This window comes from Rana temporaria, chromosome 1 (assembly GCF_905171775.1).
Source record: "Rana temporaria chromosome 1, aRanTem1.1, whole genome shotgun sequence".
NCBI classification, from domain to species: Eukaryota; Metazoa; Chordata; class Amphibia; order Anura; family Ranidae; genus Rana; species Rana temporaria.
The window spans coordinates 184,065,754-184,087,910 of NC_053489.1; the positions used below are offsets into that span (position 1 = coordinate 184,065,754).

Consider the following 22,157-nt stretch of genomic DNA (forward strand, 5'->3'; position numbering starts at 1 on the left):
ATTGATCGTCTGTTCCCTGATATGTTACACGTCCAGCCCCGCCCCCCTACAGTTAGAAACACATATGGAGGTCACACTTAACCCATTCAGCGCCCCCTAGTGGTTAACTCCCAAACTGCAATTGTCATTTTCACAGTAGACAATGCATTTTTATAGCATTTTTTGCTTTGAAAATGACAATGGTCCCAAAAATGTGACAAAATTGCCCGATGTGTCACAGTCACGAAAAAAAATCGCTGATCGCTGCCATTAGTAGAAGTAAAAAAAAATTATTAATAAAAATGCAATAAAAAGATCCCCTATATTATAAACGCTATAAATTTTGCGCAAACCAATCGATAAATGCTTATTGCGATTTTTTTTTACCAAAAATATGTAGAATACATATCGGCCTAAACTGAGGAAAAAAATAAGTTTTTTTAAAATATATTTTTGGGGGATATTTATTATAGCAAAAAGTAAATATTTTTTTTTCAAAAATGTCGCTCTATTTTTGTTTATGGAGCAAAAAAGAAAAACCGCAGAGGTGATCAAATACCACCAAAAGAAAAGCTCTATTTGTGGGGAAAAAAAGGACGCCAATTTTGTTTGGGAGCCACGTCGCACGACCGCGCAATTGTCAGTTAAAGTGACGCAGTGCCGAATCGCCAAAAGGGGCCTGATCCTTTACCTGCATATTGGTCCAGGTCTTTTTTTTTTTTTTTTTTTTTTTTTATTTACTTCAGACTCCACCTCATAGAGTGTGCATTTACATGCTCATGTTCTGCGTACCAGCCCATTGCATCTCTATTTCGGTTTTGCATCATTAGTGTCTCTGTTTCTTATGCAAGTTGTTTTTGTTTTCCCTCTTTTATGTTTTTTTTTTTTTTTTTTTTTTTTTTTTTTTTTTTATTAAGTATATATATGTATAATTTTCTTGAATACATTTTTAACTTCTTTTGCTAGACGTATACAAAAGTTTTTCCCTTAATACTTCACCCCCCTTACCCGTCCCTCCTCCCCCCTCCTATCTCACCAAAACAATCTCCTTATGCCTCTACTTCTCTCTGATTTTTCTATAGTGGCCTTAAATATCTTCTCTTAACTTTTCTGCGTAACTCCACGATTTCTTGAAAGTTCTCCAATTTTCCCATTTCATATTTTGTAATATGTTATTGCCCTCCATGTCCTCCTGCAGTTCTTCCATTTTATACGTTTCTTCAACCGCATCGATCCATTCCCAGATCGATGGGCATTCCACCTCTTGCCAGCCCCTTGGAATTAATCTTTTGGCAGCATTCAGTAGGTGTGGTACTAGCGATTTTTTATAACTTTTAATGCCTTCTTCCCCCCCATGGAACAGGACAACCCAAGGGTCCATCTTTATCTTTTTCTTTGTAATCTCTTCGACGCAGGCCAATATTTTTTCCCAGTACCTCCTTATCTTAGGGCATCCCCACCACAGGTGTGCCATATTTCCTGGTGAACCGCAGCCCCTCCAGCACTCTCCAGTTTGTCCCTCTTTGAACTTTTTTAATTTGTCTGGTGTCATGTACCATCCAGCTATGCATTTAAAACACATCTCTGCTGTGCGGCTATCTACCGCGGAGGAGTGTGTCAGGGTCAGTATTTTCTCTATTGTGATCCTATCCCGATGTGTTCCTAGTTCCCTTTCCCATTTTTTAATGAATGGGGGTATGTTCTGCTCTTCCATCTTCAGTAACATCTTATATAGTCCCGAGGTAGATCCTCTGGCGTTTTTTGTAGAGCATATTTTTTCCAATTCCAATAACTGATCTCCCGACCTCAGTGGGTGTGGAAGGTCTTGGATAAAATGGTTTAGTTGCCGATATCTCCATTCATTAATTTCCAGGAAAGAGTTTCTTAATTTCAGCTCCTGTAGTGTTAAAATGTGCCCTTCTTTCATTATATCCCTTAATTGTATAGTGTCCATTTTAATCCAATTTCCCCCCACTTGTGTTTTACCTGGTGCAAAATAATCATTATTCTTTAGTGATATAAGGGGTGAATTGTACTCTTTCACAATTTTTTTATAGACCGTGTCCCAAACTTTAAGTGCATTTTTAGTTATCTCGTGTGCGTTTTTATCTATTGTCCTAAATTGGGGAGGGTTCCAAATTATCTTATCTAACCTTGCCTGTGATAATTCATTTTCTACACTAACCCACCTTTTTTCTTTACTAGCTCTGGCCCACTCCACCACTCTTGTTAATATCACCGCCTCATAATATCTCTTGACATCGGGGACCGCTAATCCGCCCTTTTTTTTTGGTTGTTTTAGGGTCTGAAGTGCTATCCTGTGTTTCTTATTTCTCCATATATAATTCATTATTAATTTTCTAAGGGCCGAGAGAAATGTCCCGGGGAGGGCAATGGGGATCATCTGGAATTTATATAAAATTTTTGGTAGAATAACCATTTTGCAGAAATTAATTCGTCCTAACCATGATATTGCCCTGTTTTCCACCCTTTTTGTTTCTGTCTTAATTTCATTTAATAAGGGGATAAAATTTATCGTATACATCTCCCTAGTAGATTTTGCTAGCCGTATTCCTAGGTATTTAAGTTCTTTAACCCAAGCAAATTTGTACTTCGTTTTTAGGAGTTGCTCTTCTATCTTGCTTATGTTTATACTCATAATCTCCGTTTTTGTGATGTTTAATTTAAAGTTTGAGATTTCTCCGTATTCGCTACATAGGTTTAGAAGGTTTGGGATTGATGTTTTGGGTTCCATTAAATAGAAGAGGACGTCGTCTGCAAAAGCTGCAAGTTTATGTTCTTCCTCTCCTATTTTAACCCCTTTTATTTTTTGAGAGTTTCTGATCCTAGCCAGCAGGGGTTCCAATGCGAGCACGAACAGTAATGGCGATAGAGGGCACCCTTGCCTTGTACCGTTTCTCATTAAGAAGGTTTGAGAGAGACTTCCATTTATTTTTATTTTGGCCGTGGGGGACCTGTAGAGGGTGCCAATCCACTCCATCATCCTCTGTCCAAACCCCATTTCCTTCAGGGTGAGCAACATGAGTCCCCAGTCTACCCTGTCAAACGCTTTTTCTGCGTCTATCGACAGGAGTAGGCCTGGGGACCTCGCCGCCTTCATTTTCCGGAGGATTAACAGTGTTCTAACCCCATTGTCTCTCCCCTCTCTTCCCTGGATAAAACCCGTCTGGTCCGGGTACACCAATTTCGCCATTTCCTGTTTAACTCTCCCGGCCAATACCTTTGCAAATAGTTTTAAATCTGTATTGAGCAGAGATATCGGCCGGTATCCTGAACAATTTCCGATGTCCTTCCCTTCCTTAGGGATAACGGTGATAGTTGCCTCTGATGCCTCTTTACTTAGTTCGTACTCCTTTCCAAGCCCATTAAAGTACTGGCATAGCCTTGGCAGAAGTATCTCCTTAAATTTTTTGTAATACATTACTGTAAAGCCGTCTGGCCCCGGGCTTTTACCTGAGGCAGAGCTTGATAATGCTACTTTAATTTCGTTTTCCGTTATTTGCCTGTCCATCCCCTCTGCGTCTATTTGACTGACTTTTGATAACCTTGCTTCTTCTAAAAATGCTGAGATTTTATTGTCTTTCTCCCCTTTTTGCCAGTTTTTTTGTTCTACTGAGTATAATTTTTCGTAGTATAATCTAAATGTTTCAGCAATATCTTTTGTTGTGTGCAAGACCTCTCCTTTTTCGTTTTGGATTTTATCTATATAGTTCCTTGATTTCTTTTTTTGTACCATCCGAGCCAGATGTTTGCTTGTTTTATTTCCCCACCTATATCTCTCCCTTGCCACTAAGTTAAATTCCCTTCTTGTTTCCCGATCGATAAGTTCTTTAAGTTCGTTCCGCTTATTAACTAGGTCCAAATAAATATCTCGTTGTTTACCATTTTTCTTATGTGTTAGTTCTAAATTGAAGATCTCCTCTACTAATTTTTCCTTTTTACTGTTCATTTCTTTTTTCCTCCTTGCCCCTTCGGAGATTAACACCCCTCTAATCACCGCCTTATGGGCATCCCATAATGTTGCTGCCGAAATTTCATCTGTCTTATTTATCTTAAAATATTCCTCTAATTCTTTTTTAACCCTCATTAAACTTTTCTCTTCTATTAGTAGTTTCTCATTTAGTCTCCAATTTAGATAGGTCCTTTGATTGCCTATGATATTTATGGATATGCTAATTGGAGCATGATCGGAAATCGTCATGGTCTCTATTTTTGTCTCGACTACCGCATCTAACATTCTATGCTCAATGAAAATGTGATCGATCCGGGAGTAGCTCTCGTGTACATGGGAGTAAAATGTATAATCTTGTTTGCTTGGGTTAAAGATCCTCCATGTGTCTACTAATTGACTTCTATGTAGACTACCCTTTACCTTTCTTAATTGCCTTTCTTGAGTTTCTAATGTCTGATGTGTTTTATCGGCCTTTGTGTCCATACAGAAGTTTAAATCTCCTCCCAATATTATCTTTCCCCTACTGAAGTCTTTTAGTTTCCCCAGGATTCCCTGGAGGTATTTCATCGGGGAGGTATTCGGTGCATATATGTTTACAAGAGTATATTCCTCCTCCTCTAGTTTTCCCCTTAAAAAGAGGAATCTCCCTTCTGGGTCTGTCAATCGGTCTGTTAACACAAACCTAATCCCCTTAGCTATCCCGATTGCTACCCCTCTGGCCCTTTTAGTGATGGTGTCACCATAGTACCATGTGGGGAAGTCAGGGGAATATAGCTTTATGTTTGATCCTAATGTAAGATGGGTTTCTTGTAGGAGGACTACATCTGATCTATACCTCTTTAGTTCCTTTAGTACCTTATGCCTCTTTGATGGACTATTGAGGCCTTTTACGTTATAAGATAGGCATTTAATTACCGGCATCTTGATTGTTGGTTACAGTTTCTTCCGATTGTTTTGGTGAGATAGGATATCTTCCCCCCTCCCTCCCTTCCCTCCCCCTCCCTTCTTCCCTTCCTTCCCCCCTCCCCCCACCCTCCTCCCCCCCCCCTCCTCCCACCCCCCCGTTTGATCTCATCCCGTCCCCCTCTTTCCTCCCCCCCTCCCACCCTCCCAATTGGCCTTTTAAAGACCTCTGAACCAATTACCCTTCCTTGGTTCAGTTCGCTCTGGGTGAGGTTTAGGATTTTTCCTCCACCCCCCCCCCTTTAGAGAGAGGGGGTGGAGGACTAGCTGCAATCATCCTCTCCGTATCCGCCCGATGCCCAAAAAACAAAAAGAAACAAAAACACAGGGGAGGTACGTCCTCAAAGGAGGACTCCAGAGAGGCATGTTGCAGTTTAAATCGGGACCGGGTGGACAGAGAGGGAGAGGGGGGGATCCCTGAAAAGGAAAACCCCCTCCCTCCCTCCCATCCCCCCCTACACCCATCCCGGCAAGTCGGGGACCGGAATATCCAATTTCCTGCAAAATTCACTTAAATCCTCTGGAAATCTCAAGATCGCTGTTCTTCCCTCTCTAGTCCCAATTAAACACGCAGGGAATCCCCAGTTGTATTTAATATTTAGATCAATCAACTGTTTTAGGAGTGGTTTTAACAACCATCTCCTCGCCAAGGTTTCTGGGGCCACATCGGTAAAGATCCGGATTTCTACCCCTTCGAAAACTATCGGGGGTTGCCCCCTCAGTTTTTTCCATATTTCTTCTTTATCTTCATAGAATCGAAACCTTATTATGACATCTCTTGTTAGCTCGGATGGTGCTCTTTTCGGATTTCCCACACGATGTACCCTTTCGATCATGATAGGATTGTCTGCTGTTCTTTTCAGTACAGGCTTAAATATCATCTGCATTATTACCCTGAGATCCTCCCCCCTCTTCTCTGGTATTGATTTTATCCTCAGATTTTGTCTGCGGTTTCTGTTTTCCTGGTCTTCTAATTTATAAAGGATAAGCCTCTGTTGTGATTGAATCTGATCGATCTGAATTTTTAGTACATTTGATTCTTGGGCTTGTTTCTCAATTTGCTCCTCTGCTGATTCTATTCTGACGAGCATGTAACCCAAATCTGTCCGCAAGTTCTGTATTTCCCCCTTTATCGCATTTTCCAGCTTTAGCAACATCTCTGCCATTTCACCCTTTGAGGGGGACTGTGCGTCTATCCTACTGCTTTCCAGTCCGCTACCCATAGGCACCTCCTCTCTTGATTCCAGAGAGATTTCTCCGGAGATTTCACTCTGGGGCTTCTTATTTTCATTCTTTTTTATTTTGTTACCTTGTTGTTGCTTTGTTGTCCCCTGAGCTCCGAGAGCCTGCGGGCTTTCTCCACTGGTCACGAAGGGCCTTATTGAGCTTGTAGCTGTTATATTTCTTGGGGTAGTGGGGGGGCCCCCCTTTGTTGATCTACTTATCATTCTACTCATGTTGGATTCTTTCCTCCTGATTCTCTTCCCCAGCTTGACCCTTTGTTTCCAAAAAGAAAGGAAAACCAGGACTTAATATTGATGTGATAACACGTGTAGCCTGCAGGGCGGGGAGGGGTGAAAGGCGTCTAGGCAAAAAAAAAAAAAAAGGGAAAAAAAAAATTTTCTTCCTTTTTTTAAATGTTTGAATTTCTTTTCTGGTTTTGACCCGAGTTCCAATCTATTTGTGGTCCTGAACAAATTTTCAGATCGGTTTTCAGGATTTTTACTTTTCTCCTTTGTTTTACCTCCCTCTTTTCCTCAATGATTTTCCTCCCCTTTTCAAGTGTTTAACCGTGGTTTTGAAATATCACCCAGTATACTTCAAAAAGTATATTTATCTAGGTCTGCTAGGAGCATAGTCTATGAGGCCTGGGGTAGTGTGAGACTTTTGAGGGGGCGGAGGGGGGTCCAGACCGTGGGGCTCCCAAGGACACCCCCTCAGAAAGGAAAAAAAAAAAAAAAGGAGGGGGTGCGAATAGGAAAAACGGAGGGGTAGGCCCTGCTGAGTACAGGTATTGAGATCGTGTATTTATGTAAAATTACAGTATTGCCTGTTAACTGACTTTTCCCACTTATGATGTATTTTGCTCTGTTTAGCCAGTTAGGTTCAGTCTGTCAGTTAAAGTGTCCCTGTCTACCCCTCTAATCAGGGTCACTCTAGACATGCGGCTGTTTGTCCTTAGGTTCCCACTCCCCCAGTTATTGGGTCCTCCTGATCAGGTATTGTAGAGAGTCCTATGTACCGTCAGATCTTATAAGGCTTTTTTCTCAGTACAACCAATGACCTTATTTCACTCTCATGAAGGACATGACCTATCCAACTGAGAGAAGACAAGTAAAATGTAGGATACAAAACAGAAAAAAGGGAAGCTTTACAGAGCTTTACAAATCGACCAAGTGTATCTCTCTTAGCACAGCGCCTTATGTCCACAGAAGTTGCCGCTTACCATCCTTCCGAATCTTCTGCAACATAGTTTTAAGCATTTTTCCTCGTTTTTTAAAGAGTAAAGGAAAAAGAAAAATACCTTGCGTCCTGTATCCACTGGGGGAGGGGGGAGGGTGCAGGCTTTTCCTTTGGAGCTCAGCGTGCCGCCAGCTCCATATACTCACATGTGTGGGTGTGCATTTGAACGGAGATGTTGTGGGCGGTGGGCGCTATCCTCCCAATACACAGCCCGCTCCGTTCCGCTTGCAGTGTCCCCCTGGCTTACCGTCCGAGACCCGACTTCCCGCTGCGGCACTGCAGAGCATATGAGACAGCGCCGACAGCGCTCTCAGTGCGGCACGGCGGGGGGGATCCCGGCGGCTCCGTGGGATGTCGGTAGGAAGCAACGTGCGGCGGGTGCATGGAGGGCATCCACTCTCTCACATGCTACGATCCGTCCTGTCTCCTGTTTCTTCCATGCTCCTTCCTCCTCACCCAAGAGCGCGACTCACGTCCTCACGTGCGCGCGCACGACATGACCTGTGAGCCCTATTGGTCCAGGTCTTAAGTGGTTAAGCAACGCAATGCCGTATCGCCATGAAGTGTGCAAAACCTTCCGGACCTGAAGCGGTTAACCGTCTCACGCAGATTTACTACGGCAGAATGTCTCTTCTGCCGTACATATACGGCTTAGCCCAGGAGAGCCACTAGAGGGTGCGCGAGGGCCACTGGAGGCGCTTACCCACTGCAGAGCGGGGGGACCTGTCTGCCGCAACGTTGCAATACCGCAAAAAAATAAATAAATCTTTCACATAGTTTGTAGACGCTATAACTTTTGCGCAATTCAATCAATATACGCTTAATGTGATTTTTCTTACCAAAAAATATGTAGAAGAATAATATCGGCCTAAACTGAAGACATTTTTATTTATTTTTAAAAAATTGGGGGATATTTATTACAGCAAAAAGATCTTTTTTTTTTTTAATTGTCGCTCTTTTTTTGTTTATAGCGCAAAAAATAAAAAACACAGAGGTGATCAAATACCACCAAAAGAAAGCTCTATTTGTGGGGGGGAAAAAAAGGATGTCAATTTTGTTTGGGTACAACATTGCACGACCATGCAATTGTCAGTTAAAGTGACGCATAGAAAAAAATGGCCCGGTCATTGAGCAGCCAAATCTTCTGGGGCTGAAGTGTGGTTAAAAAACAAAAACAGGGAATATGGTGCTTACTAAACTAAATAATTAAAAAAAAATAGCAATATAAATAATTTGCATCAATGAGTCCTGTATAAATATGTGCAAGCAATTAGTGTGCAGATATTGCCAATGACAAATATAAAGGAACAATTGCAAATAAATAGTGCAAACAGCAAAAATGTGCAAATCACAATTGTGCAAAAACAACAAATAAAGTGCAAATGACAATCCGGAACTTCCAATAAAGTGAATGTGCAAAGAACTCTCTGTGCGAACAATAGTTCAATGAGGTGAGAGGCTGGGGCAAATATTGTCACGTACACTGGATGGTGGAGATCTGCTGGAGAGTGGCACCTGTACTTTATGCTGGATGAACTTTACTGCACGTTTGGATTTATAATCACAATTGGATTGCACGGTGTATGTGAGCAGTCCATATACATTGAACTATTGTTCGCACAGAGAATTATTTGCACATTCACTTTATTGGAAGTTCCGGATTGTGATTTGCACAATTGTGATTTGCAAATTTTTTCCATTTATTTGCACTATTTACTTGCAATTGTTTATTTATATTTGTCACTGGCAATTTCTGCACATTTATTGCTTGCACATATTTATACAAGACTCAGTAATGCAAATTATTTATATTGGTATTGTTTATAATGATTTAGTTTAGTAAGCACCATATTCCCTATTTTTACATTTCTATTTAGTGTGAGAACGCCTTTATGTTAGCAGCTACTTGTTTAGTGTTAGTTTTTGCTTCACCCTTGTGGTTTGCGCATTAGTATCCCTTGTACAGATAAAAAAAAAAGAGCACTTAAAAAAAATAAAAACAGAACTATTTTCAATAAATGGAATAAAAAAACAAAACAAAAATCAAACTTCTAATCTTTATGATTGTCAATAGAGGTGATACAGGCTTCTTAACTTATATTGTACATCCATTTTACATTTTCATTGACCCAGGGTTAGCATCTGGGAACATGGTACAATGTAGAGTCAATGGGTACAGTTCATAAGGGGCTCATATTCCATCATTTACCATCAGACTTACCCTTGCTTCATGGCTGTGGTTCTTCCAGAGGCCTTTAATCATGCCCTCTTTGGGACTGCTGTGAAATGATTCGATGGTATATGGTATGTTCAAGATTTCAAACTCTGACAGGTAAATGCAGCATTTCAGATAATACCTTAAGAGAATTTAATAGCAAAGTGATTAAACAATACAAAAAAAATTAACTCCTACTTGCAAGTCAGAGTAGTACAGTGGGTATAAAAAAGGATCACCCTCCTTTAAAATGATGGCATTTTGTTGCTTTGCAGCCCAAAATGAAGACAGACACTGTTTTTATTTTATCCAGCTGTATTTACTAAGTGCAACTTAAAACATCCAAGTGAAAGATGGAACACCAACATGTCAGAAAAAAATCCAAAGATTCAAAAACAGAAACACTGAGTTGGAAAAAGGATCACCCCCTCATGTCAGTATTTAGTTGGACCACATTTTGCTTTAATTACAGCCTGTAGTCTGTTTTGCTATGTGGTTCAGTTAAATTTGATGGTGACCGTTTGTGGACTGCAGTCTTCAAGTTATTCCACAGATTTTCAATAGGGTTTAAGCCTTGGCTCTGACTAAGCCATACAAGGACATTCACCATTTTCTCCTTCAACCATTGTGTGGCCATTGTGGCTGTGTGCTTTGGGTCATTGTCATGTTGAAAGGTAAACGTTCTTCCCATTGACAACTTTCTGGCAGAAGGCAGCAGATATTCCTCAAGTATTTGAAGATATTTTGCCCCAACTATTTATCTTCTATCCTGACAAGAGTTCCAGTCCCTGCTGCAGAGAAACACCCTCATAACAGGATATTACCACCTCCATGCTTTACTGTAGAAATTGTTTTATTTGGATGGTGAGCTGTACTGGATTTCTGCCAGATATATCGTTTGGTGTTGAGGCCAAATAATTCAGTCTCATCTGGGTGATCTTTTCCAACTCCATGATTCTGTTTTTGATTAAAAAAAAAAATTAAATGCAGAAAAGATAAAAACAAAAAAAATCTGTGTCTGTCTTCATTTCAAGCTGCAAATCAACAAAATGTGATTATTTTAAAGGTGGAGGGTGATTATTTTCTATACCCACTGTATAGGTTTAGACTTATGTACTGTAGGATGATCCCCAATTATATGAACAGAAAATCTGTAATGACAAATACTGAGGTCATCGATGTTGACCTGCTTCTTTCTGAAAAGGCTAGATCCCTGGCTTCTGGTTGTAATACATTCTGAGACACTGCTACTTGTTCGATGTTAGTGAAACAAATTGCTCTGGGGTAACTAGATCAACATGACAGGCAGGGAACTAGTACAGAACAGAAGAGATTTGCAATTGCAGCTGCCATACATTCTCAGGGTAGGGAAACCCACATTACAATAAGAAAAAATTGCGCTTATCCAGAGAAATGGTTAATGCATATAAATTAATATAACGCAAGACAAAAGGATATATAGACCAAGGGGAAAATATATATATGGAAGGGAAGGCAGCGGTTTCTAGTGCCTAGGCACAAAATGTATGAACTAGAGAAAAGGAGGGGTTAAAACTGCGCCATAGCACCCAGACTCATGAATTATAAAGTCAATTGGAAAAATCAGGGTTTGGAAAAAAGAAAGTCTATAAAATTTTCCAGGGTTTCCACGGTACTGATGTGTGGAATAGTGGATCCCACCCAGATGGTCCACAATTTTTCCGTATGTAACTTAGTTGCCAGAGTCATGAGCTGCTTACCAGATCATAGACTTAAATCAGCGGTCGACTGTGACCCAGCCGCGGCCTTTGAGGAAAGCAGGGGGGGGGGGGAACCCACTTCCTAGATGTATCAATCTCTCCCCTGAGATACAGAGTTATAAGCGACGGTCCACCGTGATAAACAGCACTCAAAGTGTGAAATCCCACCACCGGTAATAGGAGCAGCTTACCAGAACTTCAATCATAAACCACAGTCGGCTGTGACCCAGCCGCGGCCTTTGGGGAGATCCCACTCCCTAGATGGAAGCACCACTTGCACCCTCGGTAATATAGAATGGTGTCACCGCACAAAAAAGGGAAACAGCAGACATAGCATAATTCCGTGGGATAGGGTATTTAATAAAACCATAAAACAATAAAAGGTTTACTCACATTTGGAGAAAAACACAAGGAGCATTTAAATTTGCCGGCCGGCATGTATCAGAGCAATGCCCGTATACCAAACGTGATGACATCACCGCACGTCCTCCCAGACGCGTTTCGTCATTGGACGTTATCAATGGGATAGGGCGTTGCGGTGCGTCATCCTATTAATAGGCTCAGAACCCGCCCTGAGGTGTGAGCGACTATACAGCAGACGCCATCTTGGTCGTGGGCAAACATGCCCATACCTGACTAACCTCTAACTGAACCCACTTAGATGAATGAACAAATACGTGAGCGGTGTTATACTTAGTGAAAAGAAGCATAATTGAATCAAAAGTAAAAAATAGGTAGGCAGTTGGCTGCGATCGGGTACTCTCGCACCAAACTCCTGAACAGCATTAAGATCTAAATTACAAGCCCACGCTATGCGCCGTGGCAATACCTATATCCTCATATCGGAATACAGTGCCATCTAATGGTGGCTTCACAATAGTGCACCAAAATTTCAAATGAACGAAAAAAAGGGGAAAAGGAATTTCTTAAGGAAATCCTCATATACATCAATCCAAAATGAAGCTCACAGGAGACCGATAGCTGCCAATCCCCGGAGTCACCGTGGAAGAATTATTAAAAGTGTGATATAATATACAGTGTATATACCAGTGAACATATTATTAAAGTATTATTAAAGTATTAATGAGTGCCAAAAAATTCTCTTAAGTGAATAAAAAATTCTTTTGGAAAGGATAAGACTACAAGACTAATGGAACACCTATAGTCCGCCTCATCAAATGCGTGACATTATCAAAATATGCATAACAATGTATTAATATTATGCCTTATAAAAGTGAATGCAAAAAGCATGTGTCAAAAATGGACATGTACGAGTAAATGACCTTAAAAAAGAAAAAAGAAAAAGGTGTTTAGAAAATGACATCGAAAAAAGGGAAAAATAAACTCCAATATTTAAAAAAAAGGGGGAAAGTCGAAAAGGGAAAGGAATCCTGGTTGATGGGGGGTGTGACACCACCTCCCAAAGACGACTAAAAAGTTTCAACCAGATCAATATCCATAATTAATAAAAAATATGAAATACCCTATATTTAGAACTTTTAGCTCTGTACTAGTCCCATGAAAGTATAAACAGGCGTCTGCTGGGGGTCTTACACACCCCACCGTGGGTTTAACAACTCAAACAGTGTGCATTCGACTATATACATAGATCAAGAAACAGACAGCAATTGAACAGTAAACAATACCTGGAGAAGCCTAAAAGGAATTCAAACTAAGCGTTGTTAATGAATGCATTAACGTCTGTCTCTATGTTCAGACCGTAGGGGGCGTATGTCTTAAGCCGGTATATCCAGCTCATTTCCATCTTTGAGATGGACCTGACCAGATGGCTCCCCCTCCAATGGGGTTTGTATTTGTCTATTCCTAGGAATAATGTATTTGCTGGGTTTTTGTCATGTTTGAGCAGGTAATGCTTCGAAACAGAATGGTTTCTAAATCCACTTAAGATGTTGGTTATGTGCTCGTTAAGCCGGATTTGGAGACTCCGCTTAGTACGGCCCACATATTGTAGGCCACAAGGGCACTGCAATAAATAGACGACCCCTGTGGAGGCACAAGTTATACATGGTTTAATGGTGTGCTCCTGACCTGTAGCCGTAGAGTTAAAGGTGGTGGTACGTCTCTGTGAGCAGGAATTGAGAGTGCAGACTCTACACTTCCTGCATTTATAATAGCCCGTAAGTTGTTAAAAAAATCCCATGCCTCCAGTGGGGGGATTGAGGACATTAGGGGCTAATTGGGACCTTAACGATTGGGCCCCTCTAAAGATAACTCTAGGTTTAGCTGGAAGAACTTCCTTTAGTACATTGTCATTGAGCGCCAAATGCCAATGTTTGCTAATGAGTTGTTTAATATTTTTGTGTTGGACTGAAAAGTTTGTAATAAAAGGCACGTCCTTAGGGAAACCGTCCCCTTGTACAGTAACCTTATCAGTCAAGAGGTTAGCTCTATTCGTATTCAAAACCCCTTCTCTGGCCTCCAGTAATGAATCCAGGGGGTAACCTTTCTCCAAGAATCTACTCGTCAGGACCTCAGCTTGATCTGTAAAGTCAGCAATGTGACTACAGTTTCGCCTAAGTCTGAGGTACTGACTCTTTGGTACTCCAGCTATCCAAGGTTTATAATGGCAGCTGTCGGTGGGTATACCCACCGACAGCTGCCATTATAAACCTTGGATAGCTGGAGTACCAAAGAGTCAGTACCTCAGACTTAGGCGAAACTGTAGTCACATTGCTGACTTTACAGATCAAGCTGAGGTCCTGACGAGTAGATTCTTGGAGAAAGGTTACCCCCTGGATTCATTACTGGAGGCCAGAGAAGGGGTTTTGAATACGAATAGAGCTAACCTCTTGACTGATAAGGTTACTGTACAAGGGGACGGTTTCCCTAAGGACGTGCCTTTTATTACAAACTTTTCAGTCCAACACAAAAATATTAAACAACTCATTAGCAAACATTGGCATTTGGCGCTCAATGACAATGTACTAAAGGAAGTTCTTCCAGCTAAACCTAGAGTTATCTTTAGAGGGGCCCAATCGTTAAGGTCCCAATTAGCCCCTAATGTCCTCAATCCCCCCACTGGAGGCATGGGATTTTTTTAACAACTTACGGGCTATTATAAATGCAGGAAGTGTAGAGTCTGCACTCTCAATTCCTGCTCACAGAGACGTACCACCACCTTTAACTCTACGGCTACAGGTCAGGAGCACACCATTAAACCATGTATAACTTGTGCCTCCACAGGGGTCGTCTATTTATTGCAGTGCCCTTGTGGCCTACAATATGTGGGCCGTACTAAGCGGAGTCTCCAAATCCGGCTTAACGAGCACATAACCAACATCTTAAGTGGATTTAGAAACCATTCTGTTTCGAAGCATTACCTGCTCAAACATGACAAAAACCCAGCAAATACATTATTCCTAGGAATAGACAAATACAAACCCCATTGGAGGGGGAGCCATCTGGTCAGGTCCATCTCAAAGATGGAAATGAGCTGGATATACCGGCTTAAGACATACGCCCCCTACGGTCTGAACATAGAGACAGACGTTAATGCATTCATTAACAACGCTTAGTTTGAATTCCTTTTAGGCTTCTCCAGGTATTGTTTACTGTTCAATTGCTGTCTGTTTCTTGATCTATGTATATAGTCGAATGCACACTGTTTGAGTTGTTAAACCCACGGTGGGGTGTGTAAGACCCCCAGCAGACGCCTGTTTATACTTTCATGGGACTAGTACAGAGCTAAAAGTTCTAAATATAGGGTATTTCATATTTTTTATTAATTATGGATATTGATCTGGTTGAAACTTTTTAGTCGTCTTTGGGAGGTGGTGTCACACCCCCCATCAACCAGGATTCCTTTCCCTTTTCGACTTTCCCCCTTTTTTTTAAATATTGGAGTTTATTTTTCCCTTTTTTCGATGTCATTTTCTAAACACCTTTTTCTTTTTTCTTTTTTAAGGTCATTTACTCGTACATGTCCATTTTTGACACATGCTTTTTGCATTCACTTTTATAAGGCATAATATTAATACATTGTTATGCATATTTTGATAATGTCACGCATTTGATGAGGCGGACTATAGGTGTTCCATTAGTCTTGTAGTCTTATCCTTTCCAAAAGAATTTTTTATTCACTTAAGAGAATTTTTTGGCACTCATTAATACTTTAATAATACTTTAATAATATGTTCACTGGTATATACACTGTATATTATATCACACTTTTAATAATTCTTCCACGGTGACTCCGGAGATTGTCAGCTATCGGTCTCCTGTGAGCTTCATTTTGGATTGATGTATATGAGGATTTCCTTAAGAAATTCCTTTTCCCCTTTTTTTCGTTCATTTGAAATTTTGGTGCACTATTGTGAAGCCACCATTAGATGGCACTGTATTCCGATATGAGGATATAGGTATTGCCACGGCGCATAGCGTGGGCTTGTAATTTAGATCTTAATGCTGTTCAGGAGTTTGGTGCGAGAGTACCCGATCGCAGCCAACTGCCTACCTATTTTTTACTTTTGATTCAATTATGCTTCTTTTCACTAAGTATAACACCGCTCACGTATTTGTTCATTCATCTAAGTGGGTTCAGTTAGAGGCTAGTCAGGTATGGGCATGTTTGCCCACGACCAAGATGGCGTCTGCTGTATAGTCGCTCACACCTCAGGGCGGGTTCTGAGCCTATTAATAGGATGACGCACCGCAACGCCCTATCCCATTGATAACGTCCAATGACGAAACGCGTCTGGGAGGACGTGCGGTGACGTCATCACGTTTGGTATACGGGCATTGCTCTGATACATGCCGGCCGGCAAATTTAAATGCTCCTTGTGTTTTTCTCCAAATGTGAGTAAACCTTTTATTGTTTTATGGTTTTATTAAATACCCTATCCCACGGAATTATGCTATGTCTGCTGTTTCCCTTTTTTGTGCGGTGACACCATTCTATATTACCGAGGGTGCAAGTGGTGCTTCCATCTAGGGAGTGGGATCTCCCCAAAGGCCGCGGCTGGGTCACAGCCGACTGTGGTTTATGATTGAAGTTCTGGTAAGCTGCTCCTATTACCGGTGGTGGGATTTCACACTTTGAGTGCTGTTTATCACGGTGGACCGTCGCTTATAACTCTGTATCTCAGGGGAGAGATTGATACATCTAGGAAGTGGGTTCCCCCCCCCTGCTTTCCTCAAAGGCCGCGGCTGGGTCACAGTCGACCGCTGATTTAAGTCTATGATCTGGTAAGCAGCTCATGACTCTGGCAACTAAGTTACATACGGAAAAATTGTGGACCATCTGGGTGGGATCCACTATTCCACACATCAGTACCGTGGAAACCCTGGAAAATTTTATAGACTTTCTTTTTTCCAAACCCTGATTTTTCCAATTGACTTTATAATTCATGAGTCTGGGTGCTATGGCGCAGTTTTAACCCCTCCTTTTCTCAGGGAAACCCACATCATGCTTTTTTTTTCAGTACAGCTTACCATCCAAATAACACCAAACCTACAGTAAAGCAGGGAGGTGGTAATATCCGGTTATGGGGGTGTTTCTCTGCAGCAGGGACTGGTTGGTTCTGCCCTCCCCCCCCTAAAAAAAGCACCTTGTCCCCATGCTGATGGGGACAAGGGCCTCTTTCTGACAACTCTGGGCTATGGGTGTCTGCGGGAAGGGGGCTTAATCATGTTGTGCTTTTTAAGGTAATTTTTACCCGCACAGTAATTTACTTTGAATTCTTTTATAATGAAGATATTTTTAAATACAAGACAATCTATATGACCTAGTCTGTAATATGAAACATATTCACGGAGACGTATGATCATACAAAATAGCTAATTTATTGGTAGACAAAGTATGAATATTTACATGAAATTAAAATACCAGTTGCGTTATGTGAAGGATATGCTTCAGTGTAATTCTCCCTGCTCGTTATGCTGTGTGTGTGTTAGAGGTAAAAAGGATTCATGTGTTACAGCCTGTTGAAATGTTAATGTCCCTCCCCCAGCCAGCCCTATGTTAAAGGGTAATTGATCTATTGTGTTGTGTGAAGAAGCCCTGTGGTTACTGTTTACTATGATTAGAAGGGGCTCATGTTAATTATTCTGATTGCTTCATTGTGGTAATTACCTCTTCTATATGCGGGGCCAAGCTGTCTAGATAACGTATTCTGTTACAACTAGTAATTACCTTCACTGATGTCATTATCTAAAGAAATGTGTTTACATGGTCGGCTCCGAAGTGTCTGCCTATAATCTGTATGGAAGCCCCCACTGTGAGGGGGGGCGGAGATTGTCGTTGTAACAGTTTTGTAACGACATACAAGCTGTGTGTTGTACCATTAAAGCTGTCTTGTTCCAGCAGTAAGCGCTGACTCATGTGTGGCTTATTGGGCGATTCCAGGAATATTTCTCCTCGTGAAATATTGGGGTGATTTGCTTTTATGGGAAGAAGGGAATGCTTGACGAGGATATTATTCTAATTCCGTCACACGTTACATTAACGACTTGAAAATCAATAAAATACCCCCAAAATGGGCATGCAATACCTTTGATTTGTGTCATGGTAAGTTCTCAAGATAACTTTATGTAAATGACAATGAAACAAAAGCGTCTATTTCACATGCCCAACCATTACTATACTGCAGGTAAGTAAGTGGTTAACAATGTGAAATATATTGAACCATTGTTTTATCAGCAAAATTAGGACTATGTAAAAATAAAAATATAATAAAAATTGTACTCTTTAAGGAAAATTTACAAGTTATTGATAATGAGAACAAACCATAACTACAGGATATTCAATACTTCAATATTTCAACATTTCTAGGGAACAACAATAGATTTCAGATAAAATCAAAAATGACAGAGTTACCACTTCCAAAAATGGCTATTTCCTACTGGCAAGTGCCCAGAGCTAAAATCGTTGCAGTCTTCATGCATTGTGCAAGTGTGCCCCCTTCCCATTGGAGTCAGTCCTCCCTGCATCATACTTCAGTCATTGCTTCATTCCTGCTCTCATGGGGTGCTCCTATTGATGGGGTCTTCTTTCATTCATCCCCTGGGCTCCCTCCCCCAGGCTGATCGATTGATCTTTTCCTATGGGCTTTCCCTCTTTATATCGATTAGAACAATAGGACTATAAAGATTATACCATGTTCTGCCTATTCAATACGTGTCCTCCACTCATAGGTTCGTGGCACATATGGGAGTTCCTGTCAAGACGTGTCTGGTTTCTATTGGCTGACAGCTTAATAATAATTAACTTGTTCTCTGGGCTTTGAGAACTTCAAGTAATATCACTTCCAACCAGTAGGTGTCTCACCTTTATTGTGAGATCATCTATTCGTTAATATTTATTTTTTTGGGGAAACTATCTATATATGTATACATATATATATCTATATATACCTATACACATACACATTCTGGTAACTCTACATTTCATAAAAATACAATTAGTACATTGTTGCGTTCCATATAACATGCTTATTTATATTCCTGTATAACCGTATATTTCCCAAAACATTCTTTCCAATCATGCACAGGTTTATATCTCAATCAATGCAAAATAATTATTAATGTGGATACATGAATCATTTTGATATGTGTTTGATGAATATGTGTTACAGATTAATTCACATTTTTATAATCACAATGTGATATCTTTCATAATGCTGATTAGCTTCTTTTAAAATACACTTCTATTTATAAAACAAATTTCTCGTATAATTCTTTCTTCTAACAAAGTTCTAACTTGACGGATATATTTCCCTCGGTCCTAAGATGTCATTGATAATCTAAACATTATTTCCTATTTATTTCATATCAATATATATTCTTTTAATACCATGTGTATTAATACTGCAAGTCAAATTCGTATATTGATTTGTGAGGACTGGACTTTAAACTGTCTCTTAATTAAGGCAGGATACTAAGACTAGCTGTGTAAACAGTTTCTCTTCTTAGAGACTCTTCGCTGGTCAACATGGTCCATTGTGTTAGGACGGTTAAAGCTAACACTAGTGTCCATTGAAACCACCTCACAATGGGGTTATCTTGTCACTTGAAATTAGTTCAAACATCTTGCTTGTTGAGAAAGCCATTTCATTGTTTTTGAACTCTCTGTTTGAGAGCAGGGGTTGTAAAAATTAGCAGATGGCTAATGTATTGGGAACTTGGTCAAATATGTGCCAAGGGTCTTTCCACTCCAATGACTGAAAGGCTTTCATATACAATCCTTTACCTCAAATTTGAGGCTTAATGGGCTTTTCATATTTTTGCTGAAAAATATTGAATTATTTGTATTATTTTCGCAATAAAACGCACGACAATCAGAATATGGAAACACTTTTTAACAAGGGGGCTCCCAGATCTCCCCCCCATGTGAATGAGTATGGGGTATGCTGGGTTAGTGACGTCACAAGGGGGCGGTGCCACCAGGTAACAGTGTCTGTGGGGGTTATCCACAAAAGGGATACGCCGGCGTATCTACTGATACGCCGTCGTATCCCTGTTTCTATCTATGGAACTGATCCACAGAATCAGTTAACCACAGATAGGCAGAAGATCCGACATGTGTAATTGAATTAAACTGTCGGATCTTAAGGATGCAATTCTAGGCCGGCCGCTAGGTGGCGAGGCCATTGCGGCCGGCCTAGAATATGCAAATGAACACTTACGGCGATCCACGAACGCTCCGACGGGCCCGTCGCGCTAAATCTACGTCGTTTACGTCGAGTTACGCCGTGTAAAAATAGGGCTAAGTCCTATTTGACTAAGCCCTATTAAGTATGGCCGTTGTTCCCGCGTCGAAATTTTAAACTCTACGTCGTTTGCGTAAGACGTCTGTGAATGGCGCTGGACGTCGGAGCGACGTCTGTTAGCGCAATGCACGTCGGGTAAGTTACCCGACGGAGCATGCGCAGTACGTCTGGCGCGGGAGCGCGCCTAATTTAAATGGGACTCGCCCCATTAGATTCGGCACGCCTTGAGCCGGACACATTTAAGTTACACCACCGCAAATTTCAAGGTAAGTGCTTTGTGGATCGGGCACTTAGGTAGACATGTTGCGGCGGTGTAACTTAAATCGGAAGATTTAAGTTACGCCGGATATTTGTGGATCTGGCCCTGTGTTTTTATTTCTATTTCTCTTTGACACTTTTTTGGTGAATGGCTGAATACAAATTCACATGGGGGGTCTGGGGGCCCCTTGTTAAAGGGGGCTTTACTATTCCTATAAGCCCAGGGTTGTGGGGAAGAGGCCCTCGTCTCCATCAACATGGGGGACAAGATGCATTGATGTGGGGGGAGACGAGCAGGTGGTTTGGGGGGGGGGGCTGTCTCCCCCCACCTTTCTGGCCTACCAGGCTGCATGCTCGGGTAAGGGTCTGGTATGAATATTTTTTTTGGGGGGCCCTATGCCATTAAAAAATAAAATTTAACATTTTTCTATTGGCAGCAATGTTTTTTTTATTTAGCTATCAATGGAGAAGCCTGTTGACAACCGATGACTCATCTGTTGTCAAGGACGCTGCAGCCAGCTTCCCGACCGCTCCTCAACAACCATCTATTCACTGGGCAGAGCTTTGCCCAATCAGGGCACAATTGGGGCTTAGAATGCACTGTGCATTGTTGGACGATCGGCAGGCGAACATCCCGCCAAGCGCCACGCAAATTCGGGTGTTCACCAAACGGGTAAACAGGCAATGTTCTGGGCGAACTCTTGCTTGGCTCAAACTGTTCACCCAACTCACAAGCTGTAGTAGATCAGTTTTATTTCCATAGACTGAGAAATCATAAGAGTAATAGTAAAATAGCAGCTGCAACTTGAAAAGTATTTATTAAAAGTCCATCTAAATACAACACAATTCAAAAAGTACATTCAGATGCCACAATCAATCAGAACAAGCGCTTAGTATTCAAATGCAACAATTTTCTAAAATGTAGACAATCACAGAAGATAAAATACAGGATCTGTGTTACAAACTACTTACTTTACTTGGTCCATAGGTTTTTTGACAAGCGACACGACAGTCTCTGTGTCAGCTAAATGAATCAAGCACTGTAAAGCTCTACTTCTATGTGCAAATGTCAGTTTGTTTTCACCAATAGGCTGTTAAAAGAGAAAGCTTCAATAACAAGGTTTCAGGCATAATATATAAAAAGTTATATGCAAACATTGTCAAACACCATGTAGTGAACCAACTATTTGAAAAGATCCAGATCAATGACCCTTGCCAACAGTACTGGAAACAAAGGGAAAGTATTTGTAAACACCCAAGTAAAAGCAAAAAAATAAGTTAAAGTGGTTGTAAATAATAGAGGTAAAAATAATGGAATCCAACCTGGGGTGTATTATTTATATTCCAAACCTCTGATACGTCTGTATAAGACGGGATACCTCCCAATAGACAATGTGTAACAGGTAAAGAGAAGGGGAGGTGGATGAGACAGAAGTCTCAAATAATGTCTTTGAGGGAGAATCAACAACAGGGTCAAATGGAATAAGGACAAAAACTTTATTGATGAATACATACACAGTTCAATATATAGAAGTCCAACTGGGGTGGTACAAAGGCCTCCCGAGTGGGACCCGTTCCGCCAATGTAGAGATATCTAAAAAAACTACATACAAAATGACAACGTTGTATAATTAAAAAATTGCTATGAGACAGACCAACCGCTACTGACTGAGAATGAACACCTGTGTGATCAGATGTCCAATATATGGAGATAAATTCACAAACAACAGGAGAGCCCCCCTGGGAGACCAATTGTGTCAGCCATCAGAGGTCCTTTAGAAAGAGTTGGCAAGTCTATAGACTGATAGTCGGATTAAAGAATCGGTTGTATCACTGCCATC

At 41.0% G+C, this 22,157-nt stretch overlaps 1 protein-coding gene across 1 annotated transcript in view; it reads right to left on the reverse strand.

Annotated features, from left to right (window-relative positions):
- Positions 1 to 22,157, reverse strand: part of KNTC1 (kinetochore associated 1) — a 552,295-nt gene that overhangs the window by 71,635 nt on the left and 458,503 nt on the right. Inside the window, exons 54-55 of the mRNA XM_040347334.1 lie at positions 21,289 to 21,407; positions 9,600 to 9,735 (exon numbers count right to left, since the gene is read on the reverse strand). Coding sequence (XP_040203268.1) covers positions 9,600 to 9,735; positions 21,289 to 21,407 — 255 coding nt within the window. The remainder of the gene's footprint in view (positions 1 to 9,599; positions 9,736 to 21,288; positions 21,408 to 22,157) is intronic.